The 12,375-nt window shown below is 45.5% G+C and overlaps 1 protein-coding gene across 3 annotated transcripts; it reads right to left on the bottom strand.

Moving 5' to 3' along the window:
• Nucleotides 1-358: 358 nt before the first annotated feature.
• si:ch73-62b13.1 (Carbohydrate sulfotransferase 1-like) lies at nucleotides 359-9,212 on the bottom strand. 3 transcript variants are annotated; one of them, XM_062563160.1, is made up of 3 exons: nucleotides 9,034-9,212; nucleotides 2,940-3,111; nucleotides 359-2,152 (listed from the first exon to the last, which is right to left on the bottom strand). In XM_062563160.1, the coding sequence occupies exons 2-3, from the start codon at nucleotides 3,076-3,078 to the stop codon at nucleotides 1,023-1,025; spliced, it is 1,269 nt and encodes a 422-aa protein (XP_062419144.1). In that variant the 5' UTR covers nucleotides 3,079-3,111; nucleotides 9,034-9,212; the 3' UTR covers nucleotides 359-1,022. The 3 variants fall into 3 exon arrangements, with proteins under 3 accessions (XP_062419144.1, XP_037308290.2, XP_037308289.2); XM_037452393.2 differs by lacking the exon at nucleotides 9,034-9,212 and adding an exon at nucleotides 7,257-7,908; XM_037452392.2 differs by lacking the exon at nucleotides 9,034-9,212 and having other exon boundaries at nucleotides 2,940-6,110.
• Nucleotides 9,213-12,375: the final 3,163 nt, after the last annotated feature.

Genomic DNA, 12,375 nt, shown 5'->3' with positions numbered 1-12,375 from the left:
CAAGAAGAATGGAGGGGATGGGGTGTCTAAAAATACATTATTAAAGGGACAATTTCGCCTCACATGTAATGGTACTGACAGAACAGCATGACCAACACACTCACGTAGGATGCTTTCCCTGGAGTGTCTCTCTTGGTCGGCTAATGCATTAGAGCTCACAGCTCGCAGTGGGCTTGCAGCCTCTATAAGAAGATGCAAGGATTTGAAAGGGAAGAAATGAGTCATGCATCGAGTTCCTTAGAAAATACTTCCAACATCTATCCCAGGAGAGCAGCTCTGCATGAGGATGAATAGGCTGGTGTCTGGAGATGGCAGACATAACAAGCCATTTCAAATACGGGGACCGGCAGAGAACCCGCAACTGTCTAATCTCTAAATGTACTCCACTGCAAACAGCTGGCCCGGCTGAATGATTCAGGTATTATTCTTTTCAGGGTCAAAATTAATTAACGTGGGAGCGGCATGTTTTCTTTAGAGTCAGAAACACATTTGTTTGCACAGAACCGCATTGAAATTTGAATGAAAGACAAGCCAAATACAGAGGGATTCACACAAATAAAAAGCACCATTCTGTTTCCCTACACATGAATGATTTATTTTAAAAAGTCTAGAAAATACAAACTGTAGATTTACACTGACAAAGAAATGTTCAAACACATCCTGTCATAACATTTGCACCAAAAGTGAACAAGTGATCTCGTATTCTCAACATTCTAAGATGAAACTGTATCTGTGTGCTGCTGAGGAGATATATATCTATATAGATATGTATATAACATAAAAAAACAGCGTAATCTCTCCATCACGTCATGATTCAGTGTTTTGCTGAGCCAGTCGAAAAGTGTTTTCAATCAACACATACAGCAGTAGAGGTTTTATTCTACATCAATAACTTGACATTTGGCACTTTTGAAAACAAAACCATAAAAAGTGACTTTAACTTACTTCCAGAATGATTAGATAAATGACATTCATTTGCATCAGCATCGTGACATAGCCAGCTGTAATAGACCAAATGTGATCTACCGTGTGGGTTGAAAGGTCCTGGGTTCCACTAAACTGTGAGTCAGGTTCCTGAGTTCCGCCGCAGAGTGGACCTGCTTGTACCCCAGCAGTGCCAGAGTGCCGTTGCACAGATTCTGCACAGTCCTCACGATGTCGAAGCCCAGCCGGAGCCTCCAGCTCTCCGCCGTCGCTCTGGAGTCTCTGGCGGTGGAGTACCTGTAGTTCCACTCCGACGGGGACGACGCGTTGCTCCTGGTGTTGTGTGCGATCCACGTTCGCACCCTGTCCTCCATCCGGAGCCCCACGAACTTGTAGATCTCGCCGGCCTTGTCCTTCGGATTGAACGCCAGGTCCTCGTATCGCACTAGGAGGTAGCGCCCCCGCAGCCACGCAGGCCTCTGCAGCCCCGTCTCTGCAGAGGCCGCCATGTCTTTGCAGGTACTGGTGATCTGCGTCAGGTCCACGTATCGAGGCTGCCGTCCCGTGGCGTTCCACACTTTCCAAGCGCGGAATTGATCGGAGAAGGCCATCATGCGCGAGGCGAGGACGGCTCGAGGGTCCCTCACCAGGTGGACAATCCTCAGGTCCAGGCGCGGATCCTCTGTCAAGGTGCGCAGGTCCCCCACCTCAGGCACCCGCACGGTCTTGATGGCTACGTGTTCCCTTGACAGACACGACACGGAGGCCAGGGAGAGGTTCAGGGCCCCACACTTCTTGGGGCACCAGGTTTCATCGGGCGTGGCCGAGCCCGCTGCGTCCCCCCCGCCGCTCAAGCACACGGGAGGGGAACAGAGTGCGCGGCTGGAGCTTCGGCGGAAAAAGGAGTTGGTGACGTGGTCCTGGGGCTCGGGGCGGATGTAGTTCTCCATGAAGTGAAGGTCACAGGTGTACAGATTGAGGAGGAGGTCCCTGTAGGCCCCCAGAAGGGCCCGACGGTCCAGCGTGCGACGCAACCTGCTGCTGGAGTTGGTGAATGCCTGCTGGACGTGGTAGAGGGGTTCAAACACGTAGAAGATCCCCGGGTGCTGGTTGAGGAGCTGCCCGGTGAAGGAGGAGCCGCTGCGCGTGGTGGCAAACAGCAGGATGTGCCTCCGAGGCGAATCGCCGGGCATCCAGCTGTCGTCGCACAAGGCTCTCCACCTGGAGTCTGGAAGGACGAGACGACAAAGTCACACGCGTGACCTGCATGACAATAACCACGACTACTACTGGTATGTGGCAGTTGCATGTTGTCGTCGTTAAAACAAGCTTCTTTTTTTTTTAAACACAACTCGTTAAACCTGTTGCCTTAAGCCAGGTTCTGTTAGTTATTCTAGAAGAGTTACTTCAGCTCATGAAAGTGAAGATGTCGTTTTATCATCAGAATTCAGTCCAGGAGAAAACTGAACGACTGAATCCAGCCAATGAAGCTTTAGTAATTTAGAGGGTAAACATGCCTGAGTAAGTTGCTTGTCTGCCGGCGGTAACCGAAGGGGCTCATCAAATGGCGGATCTCTAAATATAGTGCAAATAGCTAACGTGTAATTACTGCTGATGAGGAGTTGATTGCAAAGGGGGATGTTACTTTCATACACAGGAGCTGCAGCTACAGCTGCACTATGAGAGGGGATTAATTGAGATAAATTGGAGGATAATTGTAAAACAAATCACACATATTACATTTCTCTATGCTCCCCACTTGTTAGGAATTCCCTTGTTTAATGATCTGCTTTTCTTTTTCTTCATTTTCAGTGTAACAGGAACAGTTAACTTTGCGTCTGTGTGTTCCACCCTATACCTCTGCCCAGTAACCGGCTGTTTTAGCTGTCCTGATACAGTTTTGCAATACACATGAGCTTGTATCTATACACCAACCGCCATGCACACATTTTGCACTCGTGTAGCGAGGCAGGACACCTATGTGGGACAATCTTGCCTCGCCCTGGAAGGCGTACCTCTGTGGTGTCTGGTCCGGCAGCGGTAGGTTCCCTGACAGGGCCCAGACAGAGAGTCCCTCAGGGTGCGGATGGCCGTGTACTGGACCCCAAGAGACGCACACACCAGCAGCAGCACCGTCTTCCAGGAACACTCCATCCCGCCCCCCCCTCCGGCTCTACATCCTTCGCGCTGGCGCCGACAGGGAGGCACAGAGACACACATAATGAGATTTCATTTTGACGCTTTTTTCTCAGCTTCATACATGTGCGGCGCCTTCTTCTTTACGTTTGCAGCCGTCCTCTTTTCTGGAGCAATTCTTGCTCAAGGGCACCAAAACAGGAGAAAGTATGTCACATTAACTTTTCCCTTTGAGGTTTCCCTTGCCAGTTAAGAATATGAACAACTGTCCAACAATTTGTTTGACAGAGTTTTCTAGTGAAGTTGTTGAAAAAGGAAAACACTCTCCTTTCTGTAACTTGGCTAAGCATACAGAAGGAAATTCACTCTTTCCATAAGTGACAAAGTCAAACCTTCACAGCTCAGTTAAAAAAAAAAATCATATCATGTTGATTGGTGAGCCTTACAGGTCTTGGTAGCAAAATTGTCAGGAAGCCATGATAGCTGTTGTCCCAGGTTTACAGTTTTTATGCTAAGCTAAGCCAAGTTTTAGTTGGATTTTATTAGGTAGATAAAATAATTTACCATAATGTAAAAAATGATTCATTGAGTGCACATGTCTCTCTGTTTCTTTGCTCACATTTGGGGAATTTATAAACTGGTTCAGCATTTGTTTCCCATACAATCAGCCGATTTGTTCTGCATAAAAACACAAAGGTCAGGCCTTTACTGCAAAAATGTGAGCAGTGATTTCCCCGTATACAGCTCCACTGTTCCAGATAGCCTGTGCACACTTGCATATTGCATTTCATTTTTGCTTTCCTCTCTTCTGGGTAATTAAGCCTGTAAGCCTAGCAGAGAGCTACATACCACGATAAATATAGCTGTCTTCATATAGATGAGTGGAGAAGTTTCCTTTGTACACTTCCGATTTTTTTTGCCACTGGGCATGAAAGAGCCATGGGGGGGGGATGTGATGTTCCAAATGGATTTAGAAAAAAGAAAAGTGCTGCCATCCATTTGTCCCTTTGCACCAAACTGATGTTAGGTAATCACAGCAGATCCCTGGGTGCAAAGTGTGTCTCCATCACTCACTAAGGCAATCATCATCAAAACCACAGGTATATGTCATATTACTGACAAAAATAACTATCGCCTTCCTGTTTGCTTCTTTTCGCACTTTTCCTGTCACTCTATCTCTCTCCAGTCTGCCTCTTGTTCATTAATGATGTTTATGTGTCCCTAGCAGACTCATATCCTCAGGAATGTATCACACAGAGCTCACATCGGCTTTTGATGTCCCATTAATCACAAACAGCGCAAAACCAAAGACATTTACTCCGTGGGTGAGGGGAAAAGAAATCGAGTCGACATCATGAGCCATTCTGTTTGAATATGACAAAAAACTGCAATCACAGAGTGAACCCATCAGGGGCAAAACTTGCCGACGGAGTGACAGTTTCGGGATGCTGAAATGTTTTGTCTCTTCTTCCAGAACAATTTTAAAGCTGCACGACGATGGGTGAAAAATCCGAATGCGAGAGCATTAATGACTGCAGATAATGCAAAAACTTTGATCAAGCTTCATACTATCTCTGACACTTGAGAAAAGAAGGGAGAGAAGAAAAAAAAAAAAAACCTTTCAATTTGACAGTTCTGCCATCCGTAGCCAACATGTACTGCACAGCTGGCTGACCAAGGCACATCATACAATTCCTCAGCGACAGGTTTTGTTTTTCTTTTCCAGTCGGGATCGGGGCTCAGTGAATTCTCTGCCGCACACCCCGGCGCCCTCTGGAGAACGAGGACAGATGCTTCAATAGATTAAAGCAATTTGATTTGCAAGTCCTTTTTTCTCTCCCTGGCTTAAAACTCCTCCCATGCCGAGACTCACAGCGGGAATAGTAGACACTCTGTCAACAATTGGAAAGGGCCTACGAGCTTCAGACGGTCTCAGCTTTTGCATGCTCCAAAAAATAACCGTACAAGCCTTTAGGGGACTGGAGCGACCAAACCAACACTCACACACGCTTCATGGGCAGGGCGGAGTTGTAAATTAGGAAGCAGTTGATGCTGCTTGGTTAGCTCAGCTAGCAGCAAAGGTGTTGCAGGTAATAACAGGAGGGCACGGTGCAGCCAGGGCAATCGCCTCGGCGGAGAATAAAGGCAACAAATGAGGTTAGAAGTTAGTGATGCAGATGGGACTGAGGGATTTGGGATTGAGAGATATGACAGCGCTAAAGATTTTTCTATCACGGCACCCCTGTGTGTTCCCAGACCCTCTGTGTGAGGTGGTTTATTGGCAACGATCAATCCCGGGAAACAGAGTTTTGAATCTCCAGTAAGTCCGTCTTGCTCGTTCTGTCTCTAAACCCACCGCACATGCACACGCGTACGTACGTGCAGCGCGCCACAGGCAGGAGAGCAGAGCGGAGACGATTCGGCGTGCGGAGGATCTACATCTGACCCCGGGCTACAAAGGAGCTCTTGTGATATATGGGAGAGAAGATGAATCTCATTGTACGTGATCCCTCCAGCACACACGAAATAAAGATGCTACACGGAGGAACAGTGCAAAGAGTGGGCTGTTCAAGTGTTAAATGAATCATAACTAATAAAATAGATTAAAGTTAAGGGAGGTTGAGATCAATGAATAGCATGAGAAACACGCAATTTGATCTCAACCCGTCACTCACGTTGATGTAAAGCTCTGTGAGAGTTCAAAATCGGCTCAAAAGTGAAGGTTTTGACGACATGGATTGAACGTTCTCGTTTAGACCAAATTTCACCAGCATTTGAAATAGACTTTTTTTCAAATATATTTGCAGTGTATGAAAGTGTTTCAGAGGCCTACTTAGAGACCACATTTCTCAGTTGAAAGCCAATATTGCAAATCATGGTGAATCATAGGGTCTAAAAGGGGACATTTATTCAACGTCGTCAATTAGCGAAAAAGATGTTGTTTTTAAATGTAACTATATTTCAAAAATGGTCACGTTAACAGTTTCCACATACAGGACAAAGAAGACAATGTGACGGACACTAATTATTTTTTTATTTATTAAGCAACAAAATAAATAAAACTTAAATTCAAACACAATTGTTGAACCAGATCTTTCCTTTTTCAAAAATAACCGTCAAAGACCCCAAGGAGCCGGTTTCAGGTGGTCTGCCATGTTTTCAAGGTGCACATCCGTACACAAAAACATTAAAAGAGATTTAAAAATCCTTGGAAGATGCTCACTGAGATATTACACTGAATAATAATTTACATATTGTATCTTGTTGTTTATACATCCATTCGTTTTAGCCCCACTCGCTTTGTGTCGCGTATTCTACATATGAAATGTCATTAAAAAATGGAAGCATAGGGATACAACCACATCCCATAAAACCAGTTGTTACCAATCATTTACACACATGCTTACACCACAAACCAGCAGCCCCGCCCACATCGTGAGCAGGATAAAATTATAAAAATGATTTCGCTTGTCACTTTTGGAATAAAGCACTTTTAAGTACTTACAAACTTTCAAAGTTGAAGGACCGGCGCATGCGCGTTTCACCGGTAAACACGGCACGTGATCTCATTACCATGTCGTGGGAGCAATTTTTGGCAGCACACAGTCTATGGTTCCATATTAATGACATGTTTTATGAAAAATGAATAACGTGTGATATGACTTTGGAGAATTACATTCACGGTAACCACTCTTCATATCGTCTACCTTTCAACCTTTAATGGAGCATTTTGGTGTTTTGTGACAAGTCGATGATGTAAGCTTATTTAAATCGTTTGGAAAGAGGGAGGAAATAGATACATATTTAGATCGAACATCAACCAATTTACAATGACATTAAAAATCAACGTTGAATTCCCGGTTGTTGCAGTGACAAAGAGCAAACATTTGTTTCTGGAAATAGTGAAACATTTGCAGTGATTTATACAAACTAAATTGCATTATTCTTTAAATAAGAATAAAACAAACACATCTCGGCAACCATGCGGCCGCGTGGAGCATCAGAGGCGATAAAGTGAGACCAGGTCACTTTAAACTCACCAATAAGTACCGCTCACACACTTTGATGCGCTGTGTGGAGTAATCACGATGTCTTCACCCCTCACAGCATCACTATCGTGACACTCTTTGTCAGGTTCGAGCACGTCGCTGCGCGTAAAATGCAACAGATACAAAAAAATAATAATATTGCCTTACCATGAACGCACTCGGTCAGATGCAGAACGACTTCCACCGCGGATCCCGTCCCTTGTGCTGCATTTCTTAAATTGTGTGCGCGCGTGTGTGTGTGTGTGTGTGTGTGCGCGCGCGGGTGAGCGCGTCGAGCGCCGCGCCGCCGGTGTGTCCAGAGCCGAAGTGGATTCAGAGCTGGAGATGCGCCATGGGCAGAGAGAGGCAGAGCGAGGATGCGTGCCTCACCCCTCCAGAGACCACACCGACTACCGGAGTCTAGATTGGATGCAAGATTGCCTCGCCGTGCATTACGCTCCGATGCCGTAGGGTACGTGTCATTGCGTCTTGGAAATGCATCTGATCTTAAGAGGCAGTAAACATTACTGACATAGTGAGGTATCAGTCTCGCAACAAAAAAAAGGAGAAGAAAAGCTGCTTCTTTTGCCATCATTATTTCATGTGTTCGCAGGTGAGGACCAGACGTTTCCCATATTTCCTCGAGGCAGGTTTCATCAGCACAAGCCGGGCATCAACAATCATTTCCTACCATAATTGTCATCCCTATTTTTCTGTCACTGCCATGCTCTCTACAGGGTTTCTCACCACACACACACCCCCACACATGCACATGCACACTCGCACGTGCTCACACAAGCACATGCACGCACACACACACACACACACACACACACACATACGCACACCTCCCATGAGATAACAGTGGCACAATGACCTCTATTTTTCCTCATTCCAGTGAGGATGACTGCTATCATCCGATGTGTGCCCCCCCCCCCCCCCACCTCCCTCACTGTGCTGCTGCAGACTCGCAGTGTGAAGGGATAGGTGCCACATCATTGCCCCTGAGGTGTACTGTGGGGTCAGACTTGGCCTTTGACAGCTCCATTACTCCTGGGAATAGGGGTCGATTCTGTTCGCTCTCTCTCCCGCTGTGGCAGAGTCACGCTGGCTGATGTGGGTCTTCGGCGATGTGCAGACAGATTGGTGAAATCAAGCCGCCGCCGATGCGTCTCAGTTCTCGCTCGCATCACTTCTGCTGTTGCGAGATTTAAAGCCGCAAACCTTCCATCAGTGGTGGATTAGCACCTCACCCGCGGTTGGGTCATTTCAGGCAGCACATCCACCAAAACAAGGGGCGGGGGGGGAATGATCTCCCTAAGTAAGAAGTGGAGGAAGTCTACAGGCCAGGCTTTTTCTGGAGATAGAGGGTCGAGAGACATCACTATAGCCAAAGGCCTTCTGGTACAAGTGCACACGATGTACGACAAGCCGCCAAGAACTCCCAGCGAGTGATACAAGCGCGTCCCCCGTCCTCCGCACCTCAGCGCTGAACCCTCCGCCCTGCCTGCCTACGGCATCGATTCCCCGGCTCTCCGAGCAGCCCAACGCCCCCGCAGCTCCTCGGTGAGATTTGAGGCAGGCAATAAGAAAATAGGTGGAAATTTTCTGGAAAGGGGGAATCGGAATCCGCATCGGTCCTCCGTGTTTAGCAGAGCCCGCCCACTCCTCACCACACATGCAAAGCGCCTAACATCTGAGGCACATTGGAGACTCTGAGTGCCTTTCATTTTCCTTTTCCCCAAACAATGCAGGCTCTCAACAAATGCCTCTCCAATCTGCACTCTTTCCGCCCAATATTTCTGTGATTCCAGCCCAAATCCGATATTTAACATGAATACAGCAGTCTTTTTCGTCATAAAGTGGATGGGAAGGCAGCCGAAATGTCTCCTTAGCTCACTTACTGCTTTTTCATAATTGGGCTCACTTGGCAACTTCCTCTTACCTTTAAAGATGGTATCCGCCAGTCAGATTATCACTCGTCAATCAGCCTGTCACCAGGAAAAGCAGGTTTCACAAAAGTCAGGGACTTTCCTGTGGAGGGAAAGCAAGTGTTTCAAGAAGCTTCGGCTGATTTGAGGAAGTGAAGATGAACAAAAGCCGAGTCATGTGCTATGACAATAACGACTACAGCCAGCCCACAGGCTGTTTTTAGAAAGCAATGCAAAGCTTTTACCTTTGGAAATTTGGCTTCAGGACCATTTCTGAGGTCTGTGTTTATTCTTCCCAAACAGCCAATACAAGTTAAACAAGTTAACGTGTGCGTGCTTGCGTTCAGCTCAGCTTGTGACTCACTCAGAACCAGACAGAAGCTTTGGTTCTCGCAGATATTACAGCTCATATTTCTCCCTTTCTCTTTCGTTTACAAAATAGACGGAAAATTGATTTGATATCTAATGATTTGATCACTTCTTCTATTGTGAGCATTAACCTCATGGAATTTCCATTCATTTTTTTTCTTCTGACTGCACACCAAAAATATTAATGGATACTATTTTTGGACACAGTTAGCTTAATGTTTCCCTATACTTTTATTTATAATGCCTCCCAGCATTTAACCAAAGTTGTTCCACTATTAATTTTCCCATCTAGATTATTTGTGCAATTTTACCACACAAATGAAAGAAATACTGAGTGGAATGTGTAATAATTAGCGAAATTCCTGCTCCCTGAGAAGGTCCATGTTAGAACAAGAGATATGGAGTTTTATATGATTCTAACATCACTTGACTGCCATATGGAGGTCGTGTCTGAATTCAATGATATTGACCCCAATCAGACGACGTGTCTGAGTCACTTTGATTGCTTGTTATCCTTAAGCACAGATAACTCCTGACTGGGCTGGCCTCTGCTCCGTGTTCAACAAGCTATTAAAGGGAGAAGAACATCATCTGGCATGGATTTGTTTATTGCCCGTAGACCCTGTTGTGGAAGATTTTCTCGTGCAATCGGGAATCAGTTGAAAAGTCTCTTGTCAATCAAAGTTGCATTTTCCGTTTATTTCTTGCAAGGAAGAAGAGGCCTGCGACAGCTACACATGGACAGGCAGTGGCAAGCTCCTTCTTAATGTTTGAGAGGAACATGGCTATATTTATACATCCACAGGGTTAACACCTTGGTTTTGTTATGCTAAAGAGTTTGAGACAGGCAAGGAGGTCTCAGACTTGAAGGGAAACTCAAGATGCTTACAACAGATGTTTGATTAGATCTAGGACAATAGCCAAAGAAGTTCACACCTTCTCCTTCCTCCACGCAGCGGTGTTATGCAAAGACAAATGGGATCAAAGAGGAGAGGTGCTTTGAGATTATTCTGTTTAGATCGTTCCCACACAGCTGGGGTCTTGGGACTTCCTCAGAATTAAAGTCACGATTGGTTTTAGACATTAATCTAATAGGACATTATGGCATCATTATATTTTGCCATTACATTCCACTCTTTTGATTACATAAAAATCACACAATACACCATAATATAATAGGCCTAATCTAACACATTGCAATCATAATTTATATACCTAGACACCCTTTGTTAACTCGTACCTGGCACAGAACAAAAACTCCCTAAAAAAAATGTTTTTTTTTAAAAAAAAGGAAGAAATCTGTCGGAGAAGTTGTCAGAAAGACTTCTTCTCCCAGGATTGAATATTTCACCACGGATGTCATGTGTACAGTATAAAATGTTACAGGATACACAATATGTTTGATTCACTTGCTATCTGCAATCACGCATACCAAAATAAAACAAACAAAAAGAAAACTAAATAACACGGACACAAGTGGGTCTGTTGAGAGTGAACACTGATTGATGATGTGTTGTCTTGTGTTGTTGCTAATCACACATCTTCTTGGGAGAGTTCTGATGGGTTGGTCCTTGATGATGGCACGGCGACGTCTGCAATCACTTGCTGCACCTTCGATGCTGATCACTCCGTTGGCAACACAGAACAGGTCTGTCGGTCGCTTGGTGGTATACCAGCTCTGCTGGTTGAATCTTCTGGAGGTGTTGCGGTTGGATCCGCTGGAGCTGGGACGTGTTTGCAGTGGGTGGCGTGTATCCATGTTGCCCTCTCTGCCACCTTCACAGCCGTATGGGTGACGAGTAGTATTTGGAATGGCCCCTGCCACCGCTTTGCTTTCCAGCTCTTCCTCCTGAAGTCCTTCACTACCACAATGTCACCTGGTTGAAGATGGTGTAGAGGACCTGTGGCTTCTGTCGGAAGTGCAGCTACAACCTGTTTTCTCACATCAGACAAACTAGAAGACAGTTGAATGCAATAGGTTAACATGTCATTTTCGCACAGTGTAGTGGAAGGGAGTGGTGTTCCTGGAGCTTCCACACCAATGTGGAGAGGAAGTGCAAAAAGGATTTCAAATGGGCTTAATTTACTGCGTGTTTTTTAAGTCAATACGTATGCATTTATCTAACATTCCCCCTTTTGACACATGGTTTAACCCATGAGTCAATTTTGCATACTGTGGAATAGTTCTGTTATTAGAGTTTGGTGTAACACTGGTTTACCTTCCCATTTAAAAAATATCAAAAACTGACTGACTGTCCGTGTCCATGGGGACACTGAAAAAAAAAAAAAAACATTGGAGAGGTCAACCACGGAAAACTATCGAGCATCAGGCGGAAACTGTGCCATAATGGTGTAGGAGTATGGAACATCTGGGGCTTGTGCGTAGACGACTGCATTAACAGCTTTGAGGTCCTGCACAAATCGCCACTCAGTTGGTTTGCCTGCGTCTCTGATTTTTTCAACAGGAAAAATAGGTGTTCTTACCAGAGAGTCAACAATGACTCTGGCCTTTAAGAGTGAGTTGAACACCGGTGTAATACCGTCAATGGCCTCTTGGCGCAATGAGTAATGATGTTTGTGAGGACGGAAGTCTGATCAATGAGTGATGACCACAGGTTGGCAGTTTTTGATGAGTCCCACGTCATATTTATGCGCTGCCCACAAGGTGTCTGGAAACAGAACTGAAGGCAGGAGAAATAGAGGAGACATCAGTCTGAAACGCATCAGTGTGTGTGTCAGAAAATGTGTTATTTTCATCCATGACATAAACAGATCTGAGAGCAGGTATGGAGAATACAAATGTCTGTTTAAAGAAGCCTGTCGACGGAGAGCACATAACAGTTGGATCTGGTGTAGCCTCCCAATCTATTAATGCCTCACACGCTTCGACAAAGGGTCCCAAATCTCTCCAGCGGTCTGTTGACGCTTTAGACAAGGAGATGTGTGGGAAAGAAGATGTCACTTTAAAGACGTGTTGTATCTGGTTG

Source organism: Pungitius pungitius, chromosome 6 (genome assembly GCF_949316345.1).
Source record: "Pungitius pungitius chromosome 6, fPunPun2.1, whole genome shotgun sequence".
Lineage (NCBI taxonomy): Eukaryota > Metazoa > Chordata > Actinopteri > Perciformes > Gasterosteidae > Pungitius > Pungitius pungitius.
The sequence above is the reverse complement of the archived record's forward strand: the minus strand, read 5'-3'. Positions and strand labels throughout refer to the sequence as shown.